Source organism: Copadichromis virginalis, linkage group LG17 (genome assembly GCF_057382275.1).
Source record: "Copadichromis virginalis isolate Kocher_CV1m ecotype Utaka linkage group LG17, C_Virginalis_male_GT1.1, whole genome shotgun sequence".
Lineage (NCBI taxonomy): Eukaryota > Metazoa > Chordata > Actinopteri > Cichliformes > Cichlidae > Copadichromis > Copadichromis virginalis.
In genome coordinates, this window is record NC_140634.1 from 2135514 (window position 1) to 2161266 (window position 25753).

Consider the following 25753-nt stretch of genomic DNA (forward strand, 5'->3'; position numbering starts at 1 on the left):
GAGATCATAATCTAGAGAGCCAGCAGGTGGTAGATATTGCTCATCTGCTTCATCTTCTTCAGGCACTCGCCGTATGAGCATTGCATCCGCCTTGTGTTCAATACGCTCCACCCACTCCTTCAGAAGGTTTATATGCAAGACCTTGCTGGAGCGCAACTGCCCTGGGGTGGACACCTCATATGTGGTGGGTCCCAGCTTCCTCATGACTTCAAATGGCCCCTGCCACTTTGCCAACAATTTGTTGTTGTCACTGGGGAGGAGCACGAGCACCTTTTGTCCTGGCTCAAACGCACGCTGACGAGCAGATTTATCATACCAAGACTTCTGCTGCTGCTGGGCCTCCACCATATGTGATTGAGCAAGTTCACCCATTTTCTCCAACCGTTCTCTCATCTGAATGACATAAGACAAAATGTTCTTGGATCCCCCCTCCACCTTGTCTCCCTCCCAAATCTCCTTTAACAGAGTTAGAGGGCCACGAACCTCATAACCATACAACAGCTCAAAAGGTGAAAAACCTGTGGAGGCTTGGGGGACTTCTCTATAAGCAAAGAGTAGATATGGCAGCCATTGATCCCAATCGTTACCACTGTCGTTGACAAACTTCCTGAGCATCTGTTTCAATGTCTGGTTAAACCGTTCTGTCAGCCCATCAGTTTGAGGGTGGTATGGTGAAGTTCTCAGACTCCAGATGCCCAACAACTGATAAACTTGCTTTAACAGAGTAGACATGAAGTTAGTGCCTTGATCAGTTAGTATTTCTCGTGGAAACCCAACTCTTGCAAAGAACTGCACTAAACAAAATGCAATGGGCTTGGCCTTTATAGATTTTAAAGGGAACACCTCAGGATATTTTGTGGCATAATCTGTTACAACAAGCATGTAACGATTTCCTGCTTTGCTCCTCTCAACAGGCCCTACAATATCCATTCCAAGACGCTCAAAAGGAGTGCCGATGACAGGGAGAGGTTGGAGTGGAGCTCTATGGGGGATTTTAGCAGATGTTATCTGACACTGTGGGCAACTTTTACAAAACTGAGCCACATCTTTGCTAAGACCAGGCCAGTAGAAATGATGTTTGATGCGAGCTGTGGTCTTGTGTTTACCAAGGTGGCCAGCCCACGGAATAGAATGCCCTAAGGTGAGAATGGCGTTTCTAACCTTCTGGGGAACCACCAGCTGCAGCACCGACCCCTGCTGACGATAGAGAATGTCATTTTGCAAGATGTACTCACTGTTAACCTGCTCCACTCCAGGTTCCTTTTCTTTGGCCTTCCGGAAAAGAGATATTAAAGATTGATCAGATTTTTGGAGTTCAGCAATTTCAGTTGGAATATTAAACCCTAGGGGTGACGGTGTTGGCTCAGCGTCTGTTAGTGTATCCACAGGTGAAAATTTGAATTTCTCCTGCCTTCTTTGTCTGCGGGTCTTCCGTGGCTTCACCACAGTTGTCTCAAACTCCTCATTAAAAAAAAGGCAGGGCACTCAGGGTCTCAGAGTGGGTACTGACTTGCTTAGCCTGAGCTCTGGTAACAGCTACATTGCACTCCTCAGTCTGCTCAGACTCCAACAAATCAAAAAGCACAGGAAGGTCACGCCCTAACACGGCAGAGTAAGGCAAACTGTTCACAACACCCACATTCAGCAGATACATCTGGTCCTGAACTTTAATGTAGATGTCAGCTGTCGGATATCTTTTCTCATCTCCATGGACACAACAGATTGAAATTGTATCACTGGTGCGAACAATATTAGGTGGGGCAAAATCTGAGTGAATAAGAGACCGAGAACTGCCAGAGTCAAGAAGGGCATTGAGTAGAACCCCATTCACTTCAATCTGGCTCATTTTGATGGATTTGTCACTCTCCTGCTCAGGATCAGCATTAGAACGAGGAGCAAAACACATTTGCACCATTTTAGCAGAATTTCTTGGGCACATAGGTTTTGTATGGCCCTCTAATCCACAAAGATAACAAATGAGCTTCTTACCAGAGGCCTTTGGTGGTCTAATGGTAGACTGAGAGCTCTTACTGGTGCTTGTATTTGCTGAATCCAGATGGTTTTGCTGAGGTATCTTCCGGGTGTCCCTCGATACCTTCCATGCATTATGGCTCCATGCTTGCCCCTTCTTTCTGGCAGCAACAAAAACATCAGCTAACCGAGCCGCTTCCATTGCTGAACCAGGGTTGTGTTCTCTGATCCAAACCTGAAGCTCAGGAGATAACATTCTGAGAAACTGCTCCAAGATTATAGTTTCACCAATGTCATGAATAGTTTTACCCTTTGGCTGGATCCATTTCCCATAAAGCTCCTTCAGTCTCGCATATAGCTCACGAGGGCTTTCATCTGGTTGAACGTCCAGGGATCTGAATCTTTGCCTATATGTTTCAGGGTTAATGTCATATTTTGACAGAATAGCTGATTTCACTTTATCATAGTCTAATGAATCATCAATGTCCATGTGAACATAGGCACCTCTAGCTTTACCAGTAAGCAAGGGTATCAAATGAAAAACCCAATCTGACTTCTGCCATCGATAAGCTGTAGCCATACGTTCAAATGTGATCAGGAAATGTTCAATATCATCAGCTTCAGTTAATCTTTCCAATCTGCCCTCTATTTGTAGGGGAAACTGAAATGCTGGTGAAATGGCTGGATTGGAATTAGTCATAACTGGTTCAGCCTGGGCCTGCTGAACAGAGGAAGAAGGATGAATATCAAACTCTAATGATTCAGAGCGAGCTTCTGCAGAATCTGATGGTGATGTTCTGACTTGGATTTCTGACTGCAAAAGTCTAAACTGATGTTGAAAGGCTTTAAATCGCTGTTCTTGTCGTGCATTTAACTCACTCTGTTTTGCATCCCGGATGTCCTGTTGTTCCATGTGAGCATGTAGCATATTGACTAGATCAGACAAAGTAGGCTCCTTTTCAGCTCTCTCCACAACTTCAGTGACTCCTGAGGCTCCATTTTCCTCCTCTTCGCAGGTTTGCTGAGCAGATCCCTTTTTCTTTTCATTCTTGCCACCACGATGCATTCTTCCTCCTCATGGGGAAAAACAGAAGAAAGAAAAAAAGAAAAAGAAAAAAGACCTGTGTCCAATACTGGATGATCCCACTGCTGCCACCAATTGTCAGGGACCAAGCAGTAAAGCATAAAGGACACCGGTGGTTTTAATTCAAAAAACCGGTTTTATTGACCCAAAAATATGAAAATATATTTAACAAAGCCAAAACTTAAACAGGCAGACCAATAAAAGAGGTCAACTCAACAGACTAAACTCAAGATAATAATTAACAAAACCTCAAACAAACATATGGTAAACTGACCTGCTGAAATGACACACAGGGGGACTTAAATACTGGTTTAGCTAAACCAAATGACACACACGGGGGAAAACAAGATGGCTGCCATATAACCAACTAATACAAAACATTTAAACAAACATGAAACACCCCCCAGGCAATGAAGCATGTGGTGCAATCCAATTAGGCTGTCAGCAGTACTTCAGGTCTCCCAGCCCTTTGCCACACCTTTTGCCAGACAGGAGGAGACACCAACCCCCAGGTAACTCAAACAAAGAAAGATGTATTAATATAACATAAAACAGAACTTTGACCTTGCAAGGTTAATATGTGTGCACGCCATATAAACATTGGAAGGTGTGATGGAAAAATGAATACATTTAATAAAGAAACGATATTGAACAATAAATAGAATATTTTAAAGTAGTGACTGTAAATTAAACTAAAGTGAATCAACGGGTGATGAGGTGTGGAGCTTACCATGTGTGGCATGCCATCACAACCGCTTTATATCTTACCAGGACTGTTTCAGAAACCTGAGATATAGATGCATTAATAATATTCCATTTTAAGTTTTATTTATTGAGGTCTTAAAAAGGTCTTAAATAGTAGTGATTATTTCTTAAATCATGCAGGAGCCATACTGCACACTTAAAGAGAGCCAGTTTCAGTGAGAAGCTGTGCAGAGATCAAGAAACATCAAGGAATCTGTAAAATTTGAAAACATGTGAATAAATATTTGGAAAATAACAATTTTCTTTTATTCAACTTTTTGAAAAATATGCACTTTCCAAGTACAATAATGCAGCTGTAATATACTTCAAATGCACATGTGCCTCAAATGCCTTTTAGTTTTCAAATAGAAGAGTCTTTCTTGCTGGGTGGGGTTGAGGGTGGCAGGGACAGAGTGGAGCTTGTGGCCCTCTGTAGTGGTCTTCCTATAATACTTTACTGTAGATATATAAATATGAACGTGCAGTGACTTTGGATAAATTATACACATTTCAAGTCACAAAAAGAGACATATTTATCCCACTTTCCTCAGTTTTTGTTCTTTGTGCAGCACTGGAATAGAAATATCCAACATTACTGTTAGTTTGAAATGGAAGCAACAGCCTCCACAGAGTGAGATAATGCGTCACAGCAAGCATACTTTCATTCATGTTTCATTTTGTGTTATTGTGTCAAATATGGTCGCTTTGACATCAAAATTACATTCTCTACTCTTTCAGTCGTATCACCTCCTCGTGATAAATCAATGGTGATTTTTTTTCCTTCAGTTTCTTCCATTTTAAGAACAATCACTGTAATTATATCAAATCTATTATATGTGATATACATGTTAATATATTGCTAATTTGAGTGGCCTGTACCTGACTGGCAGCAGCGGTCTACTTTAATGTTTGAGTTCACTGCCTGTTTATAATATCACTGTAACTGCTGAGCTTCTCTGCTGTTAGTAATTAATCATATTTGACAGGCCGATCTGATATTTCCTACGTGATCTTTCCAGGACGTCCAATCAGCTGCCAGCATCTGCAGGCAAATGCGACCGTGCCAGATGCTGAGATTACTCTCCCTTCGCTGTCTTGTCTCCCTTCCTCAGTCATTTGCTCTTCTGAAAGTTCACTGGCTATGAAGTGATAAAGACAGAACACGGACCGATTGCTTAGGAAAATGTGATCACTTGGTCAAATTACACATTTATTGGGTGCATATAAGGTATGTTATAAATCTGCAAAAATGCAACTTTATTCTATTTATTTTCCTATTATGTGCATAATATAGTGTACACTGCATAAACCAGATACTGAACTTTTAATATATATGCAGCCAACACTGTAAGAATTTGAACCATATTTTCTATTTCTTCAGGCTCTACTTCAGCAAAATCAGCCAGAAATGAAGTGTCTCATCTCCAATTTGGTGATTTTACCGCAGTATTGAAAGAACTGAGTGTAAAGTATGTCTGTGGTTCTCAGTCATCAATCGTAGTCTTAACAGAAGAAAAGCGTCTGGACTTCTTCAGGTTTCTTGAAGACGTTTCACCTCTTGTCCGAGAAGCTTCTTTAGTCCAGGTGTGTGAGCAGTACTGAAGTCCGTTACTACTTAGAAAACAACACATTTTGCTTTTTGTAATTTTGCTGCATAGCACCAAAGATTTGTGTTCAACACTCTCGAGGAGTGTGTGTCAACATTCCCTCCGGGGCCGGCTTCCTCCCACCGTCCAAAGACATGCAGCTTGTGGGGATAGGTTAATTGGATAACCCAAATTGTCACTAGGTATGAATGTGAGTGCGAATGGTTGTTTGTCCCTGTGTGTTAGCCTTGCGACAGACTGGCGACCTGTCCAGGGTGTACCCCGCCTCTCGCCCTATGACAGCTGGGATAGGCTCCAGCGCCCCCCGCGACCCTGAAAAGGATAAGCGGAAGCGAATGGATGGACTCTCGAGGAGGAAGCTGTGTCATCGTCAAAGGATACACTCAAGAGATGAAGATACAAAAGCCCGAAACTGAGGTTATTCTGAGTAACTGTAATTTTGTTGGTCCGGTGTGAGAGGGTGGAGCGCTACTGGTGTTTTTTATTCAACTGATGTTTTTTGTACTTGCTTTGTGTCTGAGTGAAGTGTCCACCAGATGGTGCACTCACTTCAGCCTGTTACTCTGGAAGCTTCCACCCTGGGCATATATTTGAGTTCTGGATTGCGCTCTGTTTGTTCAGCTCATTACTGGCCTAAATCCCAGTCCAATTACCTGAGGATAAACAGGAGCAGAGGTGGGGATGTGCTGTAATGCTGTAATTTGACTGATTATCCCTCACACAGCCAATAAATGATGAAGTTCTCCTTTCAGCAGAAATGATGAAGATTTTACAAGCCTTTGCTTGCTTTGCTTTATACATTAATAACATACATTGTAATGAACAAGGAAACAGGTCACAGGCTGAAGGAAGTGAAACACTTTACCTGCAGAGATCTGCTACAGAGATGCATTTTATTGCTGCAAGGCACGCTGTCATAGTCATGGCCCAAAGGGATCAGGGCCACCACACTAAGAGTGTCAGCTCCTTTTGCATGAATTATCTTCTGATTTTAACATTTATTGTACAGCATTTCTTTTAATTTGTTTTCTAACAAACTACCACAGCACAGGGCAGAGTGTAACTGTCACAGCTTGAAGTTCTTCAAACACATTTGTCTGCAGATTCCTTTAAAGGTGTCTTCCAAGCATGGTTGAAAAATAATTTGCGTCTGATACCGAATCCTCCTTCCTCATTAAAAACTATGAACAGACAAATATTGCTCATTTATTCTGCATCACTGGAAGTCTGTTTTAAGTGTCTACAGTGCTCTGGTTGCAGTTACCTTTTGGATCAGGGCTCAAAAATCTATTCAATTCTATTCAGTTTATTTATATAGCTCCAAATCACAACAACAGTCACCCAAAGACACTTAATAATGTAAGGTAAAGATCCTAAAATAATACAGAGAAAACCCCAACAATCATATGACCCCTGTGAGCAAGCACTTTGGTGACAGTGGGAAGGAAAAACTCCCTTTTAACAGGAAGAACCAGGCTCAACGATGTGCAGCCATTTGCCGTGACCGGCTGGGGCTGAGTGGAGAGACACAAGACAAAAGACACGCTGTGGAAGAGAGCCAGAGAATAATAATAACTCATAATTAAATGCAGAGTGGTGTATAAACACATGGTGAGTGAGAAGGGGCGGGATTCTATGGTGACAATCTGAGCATCGCATGTGCTGAAAGCCACACATGGAGAAAAGGACACGCACTAAAAACATCTGTGGTCTTGAAGAAAATACATCTTGTGTTTGTTGAATAGCTGCAAACAGTGGCAGCGATATAGTCCTGATCCTGCTCGTGGGTACAATATGTACATTTATTTTAATATCAGATCATGCAGACATCGTTTATATCTGTAACCAGTGGATAAATGACTCGGTGCAGCTCTCATTAAGCATTATATGTTGGTTTTCAACATTTGTAACATTTTGATATGACTGTTTTGTGCAGCCCCAAACCATGAAAGAGCCTCCATTGTGTTTTCAAATATCAAATTTGGATTAACACTCTGTGGCAGCTCTGATTTTCAGTCCAGGTCTTGTGTAATTTGGCACACATCAGCCGTGCCGCCGTCTTTCAGTTCCTTCAGAGTAGCTTCTTGATAGCCACCTGAGCGCATTTCTGATGAGGCTGCATCAACCGAAGGCTCAGATGCATCTCTCAGGTCCTCTTTCGGATATGCTGTAGATCGCCTTTTAGGCGTGCATCTTCTTGTTTTACCTTCCACTTGTTCCATTTCCTCAATTGTTTAAGGACTTACTGCATCCCATGTCAAGATATGCATGTTAAGATATGTATGTATCAAAAACTGGAGACAGTGAGCTGGTGGCATTTTTTCCTTTTGTTTCTCTGTTGCCTGGGATCTTTTTATCTGTATTTAATAAGAACAAACTTAATAAGATGATAAATATATCCAGAGAGATTGCAGGTCACCGACGACACGGTACAACGATGCGATGTATCACAGCCTCTCTTTGGTAAATTTGAATGGATGCAGTCTGGACAGAGGTCAGGATCACACCAGGTTAAACTTTCTGATGTTTCTTGTGTTGCTTTCATGCTATTGCAATGGGTTGTTGCTGTTATTATGAAGGACTTTGTTTATGCGTGTTATGTGTAATTGTGATTCCTTCTTTGCTGTAGTTGTATTTATCTGGCAATTGCCACCAAAACAAATAGAATTTTTGAAAGAACAACAATAAACGGAGCATAAATTCTATCACTGGATTATTAGTATTCATCGATAGAGGTGGAGCTCATTTTTATCACCCAGTTTTTTCATCCAGTAATAATCATTAGTGCCAGTTGTACTCAACTGGCACTAATGATTATTTTCATTTGGTTTGTAAATAATAAGAGAAATAGTGAGAAATGTTTCCACATTAAATTATCTATCAGTTAACATTATGGTCGATTGATCACTTAATTGATATGTCAGCTATGTTTGTATAATCTAATTTTTATGTATAAAAATCCCAGTTTATAAAGTAGCCAGTAACTAAACAGCTTCAGACAGTGAAGTGAAAAGTATCTCCCCTCCTGAAATCTGGAGTAGAAGCAGAATATTGTATGAATTGACCTAAAGGTGCTAAAGTGCAAGTAGCATAAATCTGCGCTTTATTGCAGTACTTTAGTATGTTTACTTACAAACTTCTATAAAGTAGTTCAAACTGTTCAGCTGAAGAAGTAAAGTGTCAGTATGCAAACCACAGCATTTGATAGAAAGTGAAATCCTGCCAACATGTTCAGACTGAGGTTGTGTTGTGGTTTCACACAGTTTTACTGTCGCGCTTGTTTCACAAATGTTGGCTTGTATAATAAACAAGAATCCAAACCCAAAAACTTGACAATTAACTTTGTTCTTTTTGACATTTTTTTACAGTTTTGATCCATGATTTCTATTTTCTTAACTGCTTATTCAAGTTAGGGTCAAATGAGGGTAAAGCCTTCCACAGCGCTCTTTGGGTGAGGAGAGGGTTCACCCTAGACGGGCTGCTAATCCATCAACACTGCTTAGACTCGCACAGAACATACAGCCAGGGTTAAAGCTCGCAACCTTCTAGTTGTAAGACAGCAGAGCTAACCACTGCACCTCCAGGTTAATGAGATATGTAAATAGATGAGAAATTAACTTGACAATAACCATTATGACTGGACTATCACGTCTAACGTTTGATAACAAATGAGCCTATCAAGCCAAATTTATTGTTGCTGAATAATTATTAGAAATGTAAACTGACAAAAAATAAATAAACTAACCCGGATTAGAGCTTTATTTTATATTTACTGTAAATGTCACAGAGCTGCAGTCGCTTTCTGAAATTAAAAAGAGCGACTGAATGCTGCTTTCTGATCGTTTTACAGCCGCAGGGGAAATAAGAAAAGAAATGTCCGTTTGCTGTTTCAGCACATGAACCGATTTAGTGAATGAAACAGTCATGTTGAACAGAAACATTCACCGTCAAACGGATGGACACGGGCCGTGTGGTCCCCGTGTAGTCAAGCGGTCATATTATTGTATTATTGTAGGGTCTTTGCTTTACAATATAAAGTGCGTTGAGGAAACTGTTGTTGTGGTTTGGTCCTGTATAAGTAAAACTGCACCGAACTGCTTCCTCGGGTTTTCTGACCGGGAATGAGTCCAGTGGTGCCGCACGCAGCTGCTCTCGGTCCTCCCTCCCTCCCTGCTCTGCTCCTCCTCGTTGTACCGCTCACCGGTGAAACACAGTGGGCCGGACTGAGAGGGCGAGAGAGAGAGGCAGAGAGAGAGAGAGAGAGAGGCTGTGCCTACGACGCTGTGCCGGTGCACCACGGGGTACGCATTCAAACTGACCAGCGCGTCTCTGTGGCAGCGCAGACACTCCTCTCTCCACACCATCCAACACTGAGCAGCCTCACTGCGACTGAAGCTGGTAGGTAGACTCCTATTTATTTTACAGCTCTGTTTACAATGCATGAGACAGCGGAGCAGAGATTTGCCCCGAACCCGCATACCGCGGCATATTCTCGGGTTAATCTCAGCCCTGATGCCAACATTTCCACTCACCCGGCTTCGGTTGCAGAGAGCTTTATATATATATATATATATATATATATATATATATATATATATATATATATATGTATACGTCCCCAGATGTCGCGTTTTCCAGCGGAGCTCACCGGAACGCTCTTATAGTCGTTCATACTTCACCACAGCACCGCATCCAAAGGGCAGTTCAGACTGAAAAGAAGGCTGATAGCGGAGCTTCCAGGCTCCACGTGTGAGAAGCAGACAGCTGGTGCAGCCTGTGGACCAAACGGCTGAAAAGTTTCATTAGAAGTCAGTTACTCGGTGTGAGTGCACGGACACCTCTGCAAAACGCGCACGAGGGCGATAATCACAGACGCACTTTGAACTTTTCACCTGATTTCTAATTAAAGTTTCTGCCTGCAAAACGCTTTGCTGAGACAAAGTGAGCAGGAGCGAATTAAAGGTGAAAAACGCCGCATTAAAAGAGAAGTTAATCGGCACAGAAATCTTTGTGGATGTTATTCTCTTGTATTTTTCAGCCTTGGATAGGAAATTTCTTTCAGCCGTCACCAAATTTCACAGAGCCGTGACTCCAAATCAGACCAAGACTATCTCCAGGCTACGCGTAAAACAGATAACTGTAATTCAACGACACACTCAGATGCACTTTAATTTTCTCTGTGTGTCCATACGTAGCAGGAAACGGGCGAATAAGCAGGGAGGATCGGCACACGGTCTAATGTGACGGTCGCTGTTAAATATGACAATGTCCCCATGAGGAGAGCGCATCAATCAGACGTTTCTGCATTTATCAGCCGCTCCACTTACACTAGTGAACACTGATGGATCCGTGTGAGCGCTGCAGGGCTTCTCTTCTCTTCTCTTCTCTTCTCTTCTCTTCTCTTCTCTTCTCTTCTCTTCTCTTCTCTTCTCTTCTCTTCTCTTCTCTTCTCTCCAATTACCAAATAGACTAAGGGCCCATACAGTGGAGATAATAAAAGCATTGTAATTCTGTTATGAATTCAAACAATGACAAACAAATTGAGCCAGAAAAATAGTAAATAGCACTTGTATCTATTTTCACAGTCAACTCATCAATTTTTTGCATCTTAATTATTCCTGTAAACTGTGATCTTCACTGCAGACAGTATTAGTCTTGTCACCAGAAGTCTTGACCCCCATTTTTAATCAGACGACGTTGTCATAACTCAGATGATCTAAAGGCACTTTTGCAGAGAACACAAAAATCACGAGCTAATGAGTTTTGGCTGCAGGAAATGTTTTTTTCTGTTTGGACAGAGTCTGTGAGTGAAAACTTGTGAACGTGTAAAACAGATTGTGTGGGCTCGAGTGTGCACGAGTCCTTCTTCTTTCTTGACCCCCCATCTTACAAAATACAGGAGTTCCTTTGTTAGGCTGTGTGACCGGTTTCTTCTCTGCAGTGTGTGCTGAAAAACAGCATTACACTCACATGAGGTTCAGTACACTTTAAAGCACAGATACATTTTGGGGTAATGCTCCTGAGGTAAAGTACGCATAAGCAAATCAATTTAAACTTAGAATTATTTAAGGAATTCATGAAATTCATTTACAGCTTTTATTTTGGAATGTTTTAAACAAGATTTTGAATTGGACATTACAGAGAGAGGTGGCGGATATGATCTCTGTGAAATTTACAGGAGCTAGTCTGTTAAAATTCAGCACAATGAAGCAAAAGACAACATAAATGTACACAATTAGAAATCGTGAAAAAATGGCACCCATTATTTCTTAAAGTGACAGTAATCCACTGATGGTTTTCTGTACACCCATAAAAACAGGGACACACATTCAGGCTAAAACAGAACAATACTGCAACAGTGGAGTGAAGACTGCTTTTATTGCTTTCCTGCTTTCCTAGATATGCTTGTATGTTGATGTTAGCATGTTTCCATCAGACATCCACCTTTTTCACACATAAGTTAAATGTTGCTGGGAGCTGGTAAAATGCAGCGGAAGAAAAGAGGATTTTCCGGTGGCAGAAACACTCGCTTTAAAATAACAAAGGACGAGACTCTATGAGAAACATTTTCAGAGACAAACAGGCTGTCCACACAGAAGTTGTCTCCAACATGTTGTCAGTCTCGCGGATGTCTGATGGAACAGATGTACATTAATTTTAATCAATACGGCTGTCTCACTGGCATGTAAATGTTTAAGCCTGCGCTCAGATTGAATTTAGTGCTGTGTGAACAAACTCAGCCATTTTATTCATTTAATGAAACCAAAAGTCCCGTTTAAAAGAAACTAAACCAAAAACGTTGAGGTTTTCATGCAGCAGAGCATGTCATACCGAATGCAAATAGGTGCATGTAAGCTCACCTTCCTGGTAAATTACTTTGTAATTGGAAAACTGTCTGAGTAAAAGACAACGTTCTTTCCTTACGATAGCTTTCCAGAGCTGTACAGTCCCGTCTCTGTCATAGCTCAATTACTCGTCACACTGATACCAGCAGGCGCGCACCATTTCAGCGCCTTACACTCTTTTAATTTCAGTGTGAATGCCCTCAACTACTGTGATTGTGCATTCAGCGGAGCACGTACGAACCCACTGTGGGCCAACATTTCCAGTGTAGGTACAGATGCTTCTTCTAACACGCTTTCATATTTAAATGAAAAGCAAAATGAATTTGTTAAGCTATGTGTCAGATATAGTTTTGTTTCAGCGTTCAGAAACCACCCTACATTTCAGAGATTACTGAGCTGCTGATAGCACCAACATCAAATAATAGCAGCTAAGGTTGAGCCATAATATTGAGATAATGGTGGCATTTATTACCATAATATGATTCAGTGACACTGGTAATAATATCTTAAAGTAATGAATGAATTGCTGGTTAAAAGCAGCCAATCCCAACACATCCTTGTGTCTGAACAGTGCAATAGGTCGACTGCAAATTACTTTCAAATAACATATGCAAAAATAGAAAACATGGGGTAAATTAGGTCAGGAGATTGAAGGTGATTTTTTCTGACAGGTAGCACACTACAGACAGGTTTCAGTACTGGAAGTAGTCCCTCGGCTTGGATGAGGTGCAGCCTGTGTAGAAAATGCAGAGAAAACACACATGACACCTGCTTACCTGCAATATTCTTACATGGACTCACTTGGAAGTCATGCACACTTTGTATTAAAGAGCTGTAACCTGTCAATCTGCTCAAGCTGGAGAATTATGTCGCTGTTCAGTTCAGGGCTCAACGCAACATGTGGAATCAATATGCTGTATTTGGCTGCAGACTAGCTGGTGTAGCGCCCCCATCAGGTCGTAAGAGATCTTTAGAGGAGGTGACGTGGTATAAGAGCATCATAGTTGACCTTTGGCAGAGAAATCCAATCCAGGCCTGTATCCTGTGACTTATAACACTCAGCCTCTGTTTGGTTAGATTTCGACACCAAAATTATTTGATTTGGTCTCAAATAAATCACAACTTGTGTTAATATTTACTCTCCACCACGTAGTGCTTAGCAGTGAAATAAATCCTGATCCGTCTTTCTGGAAAGATTTAGGAAATGCAGTTATTTTCACAACTGCAAGAGTTCACCTAGATCACCACGGGTTGCTTAAATCCCTTAATCGATCGATCATATTATTTATTTATTATTTATTAGCAATGGATTAAACCCTTTTCTTTAGACAGAATCGAAAACGAGTAAAATAAGGGCGGAGGGCGAGCACAGGCTGATGTTAGCTGTATATTCAGTCGTCGACTACGTGATTTCGACAGCTGCGTCTGAGCCCAGTGTGTTACAGTCTCAGCATCTGCTAATACATTCCTGTCTGACACTAGCAGTGTGAGGGATTGTCACTGTCACATTTATAACAACAGAAGCACATTAAAATATGCATGCGCAGGCCTTCATACACATCAACCTGCGAATGCGCACATGTGCTGCACACACTCCTGAAACACATCCACCGACCACCATGCTGGGATTTGCCCGTGACAAACAACCGGGGTGTGAAGTGTGTATCTGTCGCGTCAGCGAATGAGGAATCGAGATGGCACGCCGACATCGTGCGGCAGTCCAGACGGACTCTGCCAAAGCAGCCTGTCCCCAAATTATCACCTCCGTCTTCCAGCGTCTCCGTCATCTCAGCACCTCTCAGCGGCTCTGCGCTCTCCCAGCAGTCGTCAGAGCCTCTGAAAAATGAGCTGCAGAGTTAAATCTGAGCTTTAATGGGCGACACACACAGGGAGGTCTCACACGTCAGGGATGGGCAGTGAAAGGAAATGATCAGTTCACTTCATTGTTGAAAAGAAAAACTCGAATGAAAAGAACAATGTAGCACACGAAAAACCTAAAGAGCATTTTTAATTTAATTTAGAACACACATTTGTGCCCAAACACACGTTTGTCATTTAGCTTCTCACTGAACTGGGTAATTCAGTTCGTTCTTTATAACCTAGGCTAACAGATATACTTAAACCTTTACATGTAGACACTGCTGTGATGTTTGTGCGTGCCTCGTGTCAGAATTGTGCTTTTTATCATCCATGGTTGTAGTGTAACTGTGATTTAGTCTATTTTAAGGTAACTGCAATCTTACTTTAATAGTTATTATTTTTACCCTATTAAAAAATAAAATAAATCATATTCATAAGACACAGTACAGGTCTGTATTTAGTGACAGTGTTATCCCTGCCAGGAGGTGCAGTTGGTATCCAGTATTGTGTATAACACAGCAGTTGCTCTGAGCCATTTAAGTTCAGTGTAGCCGGCCAGCTGAGCTCAGGTACTGTTCACTGTGCCCATTAAACGGTCCGTTGTGATTTAAACCTAGTCTAAATCAGTAGGTCCAACTCCTGTTCCACCACCTGCTTTAGTCATGGAGAGTTTTTTGGGACCCCACAGACACAAAGAGGCAGTGTCACTGCTAACTGTGCCATTATTCCACAGTATCCTTGGATAGCAAACACTTGTTTGCTGCTGTGCTAATGTTCCACGGCACATTTTGTTTAAATATTTGATAACTGCAATGATTCTTTTTTCAGTTATTCAAATAAGGGTTCTCCTGCAAATACGTCTGTGGTGGGGCGTGGTCTGCGGTGCAGTGCAGGGAGGGCGGACGCACCTGCACGGCATCCTTAATCACGCCCGCCTAGTTAAAAACACGGGGACTGAGGGGTTTGGGGGTGTTGTGGTGTGGTGAGATGTAAATAAAGATGACTCTGAACGTTGCTCCGTGGTCCCGCCGTGTCTTATTCACGCCACAACGTCATACGCCAAATTGCAGCTCTGCTCTTTTGCATTCTTTGCAGGTGCAGAAGAAGAATGTGATGCTGTCTCCTCAGGTCACTGGGACTGTGTGTGCACCAAGGGTTTGAACTCGTCAGGACATTTCCCAGCAGCCTCTCATAAGGCAGGGACAATCCACCCACTGCCCTAAAGCAAAAACAACCAGCAGCTACAACTTTGCACTCCTCCATTTGCTTTGGTCCCTAGCATCATGGCCTTCACCCTGTCAGAGATCATGGCCGCAAGGCGGCAGCAGTCGCAGGCTCAGTCACATTCACAGCGAGGCAACAGGACTGCTGTGGAGGTGGATGAGTACAGCACCAACCCCACTCAGGCTTTCACCTTCTACAATATCAACCAGGGACGCTTCCAGCCGCCTCACGTTCACATGTGAGTAGATGGAAATGTAGCTGCTGGTAATCATGGAGCATCCTGCTGTCATTGAGAGTTGGAGCTCATAAACATTTGTTGATATCTTTGTTTGGTTATCTTTTAAATTGCACTAACACACTGTATAACAGAAATGTAGAGATAATGATTTATAGTTCTGAGTGTTGCAGCTACTTCTTGATCAGCAGCAGTTGCCACATAAAGTATATGTCTGGACTGAGCTCTGTTTGTTGGGTTTTCAGGAGACTAATAATAGGGTTAATAATAATAATAATGATAATGTATTAACCTTTAATACTTTTGAAATGATTAATGTCAAATAAATACAAACTGTCTGCCGTTGCTCAGATACCTGACACTGATTTTTAATCTACATCTTTAAACTGTTTTGACCGTTTGCATCTCGTGTGCTCCTGGAACGATGCATGTAAATTAATAACATTCCTTTCTTTGCATTTATGAAGCTTCTTCATCTGTTGCCATGGCTACAGCTATTTGTTGTAATGCCAACTTGAGACTTCCACATCAGCAGAGTGATTTATTTTGCTTTTTTCCCTCGAAAAACTGAAAATAAATTGCACAATACATTTTTAAGGAATAAATTGCAAAAAATTACTTTTGAATTTTCTTGCAATTGTTTTATAGTTCAGGCTCTAAAATAACATGCAAGAAATAGTTACTGGAATTTTACATAATGTAATAATTTTATTTATTTAAAATGTAAAATAAAATTCAATATTTAAAGTTTAAATAAATTATTTACATTACGCAATATTTTGCAAAAAATAAAAGCCTTCCAAGTGTTCACTTTATATGTAATGTGAGTCTGTGCAGATGCAGACTGGAAGTCAGTCATTCCTGCCACAAAGGGTCTTTGTAGTTTATGCTAAGCTAGTACTGATCAACCAGCAACCTGCGAGGCTGCAGTGCAGAAATGCCAAAAACAGTGCAGGTGTTGCAGCTCCTCTAATGGCCACTTGTGGCTTGCTCAAAGTTATTATTGTTATTATCTGACACATGATATCACCCACTGTGTCGCTACAGCCCATCCAAGGATATTTAGTTAGTGAAATCTGAGGATTTTATCAGTCTGTAGCTTAGCATTGATCAGCATGCTTTTGTGACTGTGCATAGTGAGTGTAGCTTGATAACCACGCTTGCAAGGCTGAGATGGTTGCACTCAACCACGTAGTCAGTATATTGTCACTTCTGGCTCCAAAAAATCAACATGGCAGCAGCCACGGAGCCAGAAGAGTCATGTCATCTGTGAGACGAAATCCCATTGGCCTGTACTGGGAGGCTTTTATAACATAGTTCCAGATTGTCTCTTTGTAGATTGTAGGCTAGTTTTCTACTTTGAATCCAAAAAGGATGATATGCATTTATAACTTCATGAAAAACAAACCATGCATATGTGAACTTATTCTACAATAAGCTCACTTTTTATCCTTCTCCCTAAAATGTAAAGCAATTTGGAGTCTCTGTCAGTACTGCTGATTATTTATATGAATAACATTAATTATGAACTTCAACTAAAAAAGTTCAAAATATAAACACATAATTCATACTCATATTTTGTCTTCAGACACAGATGATCCAGTAAAGCATAAAGATATGAATGTTTTAATAAGACTGAATTGAATTTCTGCTACACTTCAATATCTGGCCAGCGGTGCCATTTAATTATAGTATTAAATTACATCATTAAAGCTGTTCAATAAATGAGTAGACTCTGTAACATGTTCTACGTTGTGAATCACGGTCAGGTTAGAAGTAATCTCCTAAAGCTAAGAAGCCGTGCACCGAACACTTCTTTCATAACAAGAGCATCAAACCGCAGGATGTTGCAGACAGCTGCGTAACTGCAATTCCAACCAAGTAAATAAGAAGCTTCAGATCGCGCCTTTGTAAGGAATTGTCAGTGGTCAGGTTTTGAACATATGTAGGATGTTTCTGTGGGGCTCTTGTGAAATCTGAAGCTCTGAATCCCTTTTTCTCCCCTTGTTTATATTTAATGGTAGTTTTCATTCAGGTGTGATTTCCACTGTTTCAAGATGCAGCAGTAAGTGGCAATAAATGGCACTCTTGAGTATGTAGCTTATAAATGTCAAGATATGGTTTCTTGTTTTTTAACATTGGGGCTTCAAAGACAATAGCAGTTACTTTTTGACCACACAGATCAAGTATTATATAGTAATGTCAAAAGCTGACATTATTAAACGGCAAATCAAGGCTAAAAATGATTTGAAACGCCACATCTAAAACTCTAATATATTACTTATAGAAGCAACTAAAGGGGGTGGGGTGATTCGATCAAACCAAAATCTTCCTCTTTTGCATCAACTCAGCCCACCTTGCTTGGAGGAAGAGACGTGAGCATGACCCAAACACCTTCTCTGCAGTCAAACATGGGGGTAGGCATATGTATTAGGGTACAGGACGACTTCACTGCATTTAGGGGCCGAGAACCTTCCCTCAGCCAGAACACTGAAGGTGGGTCGTGGATGGCTCTTAAGGTCTACTGGTCTAGCCAGTCTCCAGACTTCAGTCCGACAGAAAATCTGTGGAAGGAGCTGCGTCTTTGAGTTGTAAAGCAACATCTAAGAAACCTAAAGGGCTTGGAAAGTTTGGAGTCCCTCCTGAAATGTATGCAAATCTAGTGATTTCTCCATCATGTACCAAATCACATTTTCCTTGGGGATCAAATACTTATTTCAGTGACATGCTCATTCAAGCTTTATGTAATGTGTGTGTTTTGTCTCTCTCTTCCTCCCATAAACCTTTGACAGCCTCTCTTGTAGTTTTAATGACGGGTATTTCAGTATATATCAATAAAGCTGCGGCCTGCCGACCTGGGTGTTTCTGCGTAGCTGCACAGGCAAAAATCCCCCTCACTAACTTCTGATGCATATCCAGACATTGTTCTATAAACAGGGCTACAATACGACAGAAACTGCTCAGTCCAAGGGTTCCTCCTCCCAGCATGTTGTCAAACCAGCACATTAACACTCTAATACCCCCCTTTAGCTACCTTAGATCAGGCTATTTATAGCATGACTATAACTGACCTCAATTCTGCTTGTTCAATTTCTAGCTGTGGCAGCTTGTGCAATTAAGTCACTCAGTCTATTTCTGAGCTTTAGTTCAACTTTAGGCTATTATATAAAATCACAGAGTCTTTCGAACAGTCATGTGAAGAAGAGATCCTGTGGAGCTCAGTCACTTTACATCATCTTACATTTCAGTCCCATCAGTTGTGCTATATTTTCTATGAACCCTCTTTTGTATTTTATTACTTCGTGACTCATTTCTTGCTGGTTGTCTTATGTGCATGTGTATCTGCTTCCCTCGTCGCCTCATCTTTTTCTGTCTCTAGTGGTATGGGTGGAGGAGGAGGAGGAAGTAGGGCTGGGTGTTAAGGTACCTGGAGGAAAGCTCACTTAAGTGGGCCATGGTTATTCACCAGCTCTCCTTCTCCCCCCCAGAGACCCCATGGATCTGCACACTCACTGGAAATCCCACAGGACTCTGCTCTTTTCTATATTTGTGCTTTATTCTTTTTCTATCTCTGCACATTTCTTTTTCTGCTTCTGTGGGTACCGTGCTTTTATTGTGGCCTCTCCCTCCTCCTTTGTGCTGTCTCTTGTTTCCCCATCTGCCTCAGTCTGTGGGGATGATTTTCTGTTGGATACTAATTCTAACTTTTTTCATTGTCAGCCTCTTACCACAGAGACTTTACGTATAGCATTGTTGTCCCTTCTGCTGTATTGTTTCAGTACAGCAAAAGCTGCAGTGGCCCCGTTTCGCATCCTCACTCCCTGCTTTCTTGTCCTCTGTTCCTTTTCTTGTCTCAGGGTTGACCCAATGCCTCACGACACTCCAAAGCCACCGGGCTACACACGCTTTGTGTGCATCTCGGACACACACTCCCGCACTGATGCCATCCAGATGCCGTACGGGGATGTGTTCATCCATGCTGGAGACTTCACCGAACTGGGACTGCCCTCCGAGGTCAAGAAGTTCAACGACTGGCTAGGTTAGCAGTTCTATGTGTTTAGCTGTCTTCCGTGACCCCCTTGTGATCTTGATCCTAATCAAGAAGAACTAAAAAGTTCTCAGAGAGTATTTTAATGCTGATGCATGAAACTCTCTTTTTAAAAACAGCTTCCACTTGTTTTTGGAGCATTAACTCAAAGTCAGAAACTTCCCTAATATTGCTGACCATTTTTGCCGCACACATTTTTAAAGCAGTTTGCATCCTTTCTGCATAGATTTGAGTTTCTTTTTGTTGAATTTAAAGATTAGTGATTTGAGTCAGCTTATAAAAAACCTCGAGTTTCTCGGACATGTCACAAGAAAACAGGAAGCCAAAAACAAAAACTTTGGTAAAAGTATAAAGTAAAGTGAGCGTTCAATGCGCTGAACATGAAGTGTCTTTGAGCCAGTTTTAGACTGTACTGAAAACAACCATTAAACTAAAACGTATGCTGTGCTTTGGGAAACTGATCGCTGTAATATACAAGAATCCCACATGTGATTTGTGGCAAACATGCAAAACCCACAATATAGTGCGATGTGGCACAAAGTGAGTCTGGTTTGTGTTACACTCCTCTGGTTTCTTACAGAGGTTGCACAGACAGTTTGAACGTACCCTTCGAACCAGCCTGGTTCTTTCACAGTTTCTCCAACAGCACAGAAAACAGGAACCTGAATCAACCTTTAATATTCCACATTTTACTCAAAATGTTATTACGCAGCAACGACCTGATACAACTTAATAACTGATACTGTTTAACTTAACGAATCTCGATGGGTCACCCCAAACAGTATAACTCGTACTGCACACCAGCTTTTCACACATGGGATCCACATAGATCCATTCTTTGCGCTGCCATCCCTTTCCTTTCACTCTTCTTGCTATCCTTCTGTCACAAATCACTCTTGACGCTCATCTCCACCCACTCCACTGCACCCTCTTCTTCACTTGTGCATTGCCTGTTGCTTTGGGCTGTTGACCCCTGGTATTTAAACTCATCTACCTTCACTACCTCTACTCCATGCAGCATCGCCTGTCCTCCTCAGTCTCACTTTCCTTCCTCTTCCAGCTCTCCTCCACTTTCTCCCTACTCTCACAATGTCGACTCAAAACATCCACGGTAACTCCAGCCTGGTCTCATCTGTCAGCAAATAAGAAGGGGCTCAGATTCCTGATGTAATGCCTGCAGAACCTTCCCTGTCACTCCTGACACTCTGTGTCACTCTGTAATCTGTAGATCCACATGGACAAACTCAAACTCCTTTTCTATGCTTCTCAACCAAACGTTGCATCTGTAGTGCTCATACTCAGCCTGAAAGCGTACTGCTGCTCCCTGATTGTCAGCTCTGTCCTTAACCTACATTCTACAACTCTTCACCATAACTTCTATGGCTCATCGGTCTCATCGCTCTATATTTACTACAGTCTGCACTTTTTAAACAAATTGGTACAATACTCTTGTTCACCATTCCTAAGGCTTCCCTACTCTCTTCAAGATCTTTCAAGATTGTTTTATCTCTTCTTTACTGCCTTCTCTCCTAGACGTTACCAGGTGACCTGTCTGGGATGACAGGTCTGCCTATACTGCCTTTTTTCCGCTGATCTGTCTTCTTTTGGATACTTTTCGGTACTTCCTAATTCCACAACCAAATCTCAGTGTTTGTAGCTCAGGAGCAAGTCCTCTATTAATTGGAAGGTTAGTGGCTCAGTCCCTGGAGGCTCCACTTGACTGCATGCTAAAGTATCCTCAGGATATACTGAACTCCAAGCTGCTCTCTGGTGTGTTCAGAGCCTGAATGTTAGAGACAATGCACTTCGGTATAGAACAGAAGAGCTTGTATGAATGGGTGTGAATGAGGCATGTTGCATGAAGTGCTTTGAGTGCTGCGGTAAAGTATAAGAACAAGCCTACGGTTTGTCCTTTGTTGTCTTTCCAGAGGATACACCAAACACCTTCTGGCAGCTTCCCTCACCACTTCAGCTGTTCTTACCACCCGAAGCCTTTCTCGACTCCTCCCTGTACTCTCTGAGACATTCTTCCACAACTCCCAACATGTAATCTTTGCCTCACCCTTTATTTACTTACTCTCCTCGACTTCCAGAGCCAACCCAACGATCTTCCATTTTTCTTGTCGGCACCATACCTACCCAACACTTCCTCGTCTCTTCTGTTGTCCAATGAAGTCTGCTCCACCCACCACTCTCTCTCTCCTGGGGACACTTTAAAGAATTCCTCTTTCTTTTCTAACTAACGTCCAGCCTGTGGGGGATAAACACCAACAACATTCACCTCTTCAGCCTCCAGCTTCAAATTCATGATCCTGTCTGATCCTCTCTTTGCCTTCACAACTTATATGTGCTCATTCTCTCCATCATATCAGCCAGCTCTCTCCCTTCACCAGTCATAGGCCTTTACTTGCACCTCCACACTGCAGCCTTTCCTTCTCTTTATCTGCGTCAGAACACACGTTCCTCTTCCTTTGTCTTTGGCCAACAGCAGCACAGTTTCCACCGGCATCCTGTTGAACGACGGCACCAGAGGCGGTCGTTGTTAACCAACTGATCTGATACGGAAATCTCATTCTTGATAATCTGCATGTTTGATTGGGTAAAGACTTTATGCCACATTCCTGACACAACTCTCCCCATTTCTGCAGGCTTGGTACCAGTGTTAGGAGGACACTGGCTTGTCTGTGTGTGGAGTCCTATCAGCCTGCCATCTCAAAACAAATACAAATAATGTTGTTTTCTATCAAAAGGTTGTTTTTATTAAACATTACTGAAACATATCCTCACACACAACAAATTTGAGCTGCCTGAAATTTGTTTTCACTCTCTCACTCTTTAGTGCAGCCTGTAACGTACCATTAGGGGTGGGGAAAAAATCGATACTGTGTAGTATCGTGATATTTTGTTTTCTAATAATGTATCGATACAGGGACGGCAGAAATCGATATTTTGTTACAAAAAAAAGTTTTTGTGGACTCTGACTTCAGAGCACGTTGATCCTTTTTCTGAGCAAGAATCCTGACATTCCTTCACTGTCCAAATGTGTTTAACTTTTTTTTGGCAGCAATAAACATGACAGTTTACTTATTTTAATATAAGACATGTTTTATTTTAATTAAGTTTAAAACTTTTTTATTTAATGTAAAATTATTTTGTTTTAATTTACTTTCAAATTCTTCAGTTGCTGAAGGGGCTGCATAGTTTTCATATTGCATAGTTCAGAATAGTTATAATTGTACCAGATGGTTGCATTCAGTTCAGTGGGACTAGACTGTAATACAAACCGTTCAAGTTTGTCAACAATAAAACTGAAATGAGAGAAAGACTGAGTGCGAGACTTTGATATTAGATAAAATGAATATTGATAAAGTTTACCTTTATGTACAGAATCTGAATATCGCAAAATATTTAAGAAAATTGCAATAATATCGTATCGTGGGATGTATGGTGATTCCCACCTCTACGTACCATGTTCCCTTAATATTACATAAACAACGTTTATTAATAATTAGTGACTCTTGTTTATATTTCTCTCCTTCCTGTCTGTTAATGGAGTTGTTGGAGTAGGTGTTTTGTTCCTGACGGGTTTTTGACTCTAAACCAACTTTTCAACCTTCTTCTTGTCTGCTGCTGCTGTAGGTGCAGCAGATACAAACTGCAGCAGAACGGACGCTCAGCCACGTAAAGAGCTTCATATTGTTTTGTAGTGGTTTCAAATGACTTAGTGATCATTTACAGATCACGATTAAAGCATCCGTATTATGAAAGTCTATAAAAGTTGTTGTGAAAAAACAGGAGGTTTAGTGCCGACGGCAGAGTGAGTGATCTCCTAACTGCAGCTGCTCTTATTCCCCTCCATGGACCCAAGCGTCCGAGCAGTGAGCGAAGTCTCAGGTTGGTGCTGATGTCAGACCAGCTCCTTCAAAGGCAGCTCTGCCATCATTGGTGTTAATCTGTTAAGTTCCCCAAACCTGTTGTTTTTAATGGCTTAGAACTTATTTATCAACAATAATCTGTAAATTATTTATTAATAATAATTAACTTTATTATTTATTAACGTTTTATGCTTTGTCAGCGCCATGTAAATCAAATAATCATGAAAGTTAAGTTTAGTTGGCAAAGAAATTCCTGCCGTGCGTCCTTATTTTCTTACACCCTTTGTTAAGAAGAAAGTAAAGGAGCCTTTAGAGAATTCAGACTTGTTTTCTTTGACTTTTGCTCTGCTGGAAGCTTCTTATCTCTGTACTGACTAAGGAGCGCGTGTAAGTCTTATCATCGCCACGTGAAATCTGTTGAAACAGGAAGAAGTAACCTCGCACGAAGCTGAGCAACAGCGGAAAAAAAAAGTTCAGTGTTCGAATCTACAGAAAAGGCAGAACAGTTCCTGCTATCGCTGCCTTCATCGTCGTCATCGACACCTTTCCCCGGTGAAAATCACGCCAGGAAAAGGTGCGTGCCTGTAAAGCTGTCTGAAGGAGGGAAGCAGACAGTAGAGGGAGATAAGGGGAGAACTTGTTGTCCTTCGCCTCCTTCCTCGCTCACACACACGGGAGCTGTGGGGAGCGCGAGATGTAAATCCGCTAGCCTGCACTCCAGCGGTGAGAGAGGCGACGTAAGAGACGGGAAAGAAAAGATAAACTGAGCCAAATGCGCCTGCTGCTGCCTCTGAAGTCAGTCTTTCCTCTCTCCATCCCTTCCTGCTCCGCTCTCCCATTATTTCCTTCTCCTCTGCAACCCCGCCACCTTCTCTCCACTGCTGATATAAATATTTATAATGTGGCTATTCCTATTCTTTCTGTCCTTTTCATTCCCTCCTGTTCCCTGTCTCTGTCACACGGATGTTCTGTAGATGAATGTAACTCCTGCTGTTTAGTGTGTGCTGAACAGATTTGCTGGGAGATCAGGTTTAGCGTATTGATTTGGAAAGAGCGTCTGTACAAACTTCGGTCAGGTGTTACCATCTGCTCCCAAACTTTCTGCTCTTTCATCTTTTCCTCTCCTATCAATCTTTGCTTTTTTCTCCCCCATTATTTGTCTTGTTCCTTTCCCTCTTCCCCCTTCTCTATCCTCCTTACCTCCCTTTCTGGTTCCACTCCTTTCTCTCCAGCTCTTGTTTTTCTCAGCTCTTATTTTTAGCAGGAAGTCAGTTGGCTCTTGGGGCCGCTGGCAGCCATTCAAGGCTTTCTCAGAGATGGCAAATGTTGCAGGAGAGGAGAGGAGAGGAAATTCATGCAGGGAAAGTGGTGGGAAGGTAAGGGGATGACAGGGAAGGAGAACGCGGAGGTTTAAAAATAATAGGGAGCAGAGCAAAGTGCCCATGTGTCTCCCCAGAGGAATACTGCCTTACTTTGGTAAACTCGCAGCTCATGGACCTGATGCCACACTTTTATTGTCGTGGTGATCCATCCTGTCAGTCAGTATATAAAGGATCTAATGCTTCATCTCATTTACCTTTATTTATTTATGTCTTGATTTATTCATTTATATTTCTCAGGGCTTATTAGTGTAGCAGAAGCCACCAAACACTCTTTGGTACTGTGCCCACATCCATCACAGGATGTGCAACGCTTGAGCAAAGTCATTGTTGCTTTTGCAGCAAATATTCTGGCCTGCCTCAGTCAGATCTTCACATTTCTCTGCAAATTCAAATTGTAACCCTTGAACAGAGTAATCTGCTCTCCACAAAAGCCCACAGCTTTACCTCTGACTTCACTAAATAAACACTTTGAGTTCATGTATTGTACAAGCTCTACATTCTGCATCAGTGTTGCTTTTTGTAAGACTCACATCATCTCTTATAAATGTCTGTTTTAACATCATTAGCGCACATGTACGTATATACGTACATTTTAAAAATAAATAAAAGTCTTCAAAAGTCTGCTAAATAAATACAGCGAAGTTGTGATTTCTCCAAAACTGGAACAAACTGTGAGCCAAACTCTGATGCTGCTCACAGACTGGGCTGGATGTGGCCCAGAACCAGAACTCTTTACTGGATCATAACTATTGCTTTAGTAATGTGTGGATCAGTGTTTCAGCTGATGATGAGTTTAATAATTTATCATTCTATAGCATCTATGTCTATAATATATTGTCTTCATCTATAATATCCAGGAATTTATATTTATAAATAGT

The 25753-nt window shown here is 41.6% G+C and overlaps 1 protein-coding gene across 1 annotated transcript in view; it reads left to right on the forward strand.

Moving 5' to 3' along the window:
• The first annotated feature begins 9661 nt into the window (after nucleotides 1-9661).
• mpped1 (metallophosphoesterase domain containing 1) overlaps nucleotides 9662-25753 on the forward strand; it is a 94386-nt gene continuing 78294 nt past the window's right edge. The window contains exons 1-3 of the mRNA XM_085437278.1: nucleotides 9662-9804; nucleotides 15207-15573; nucleotides 19428-19609. Coding sequence (XP_085293404.1) covers nucleotides 15395-15573; nucleotides 19428-19609 — 361 coding nt within the window. The 5' untranslated portion in view covers nucleotides 9662-9804; nucleotides 15207-15394. The remainder of the gene's footprint in view (nucleotides 9805-15206; nucleotides 15574-19427; nucleotides 19610-25753) is intronic.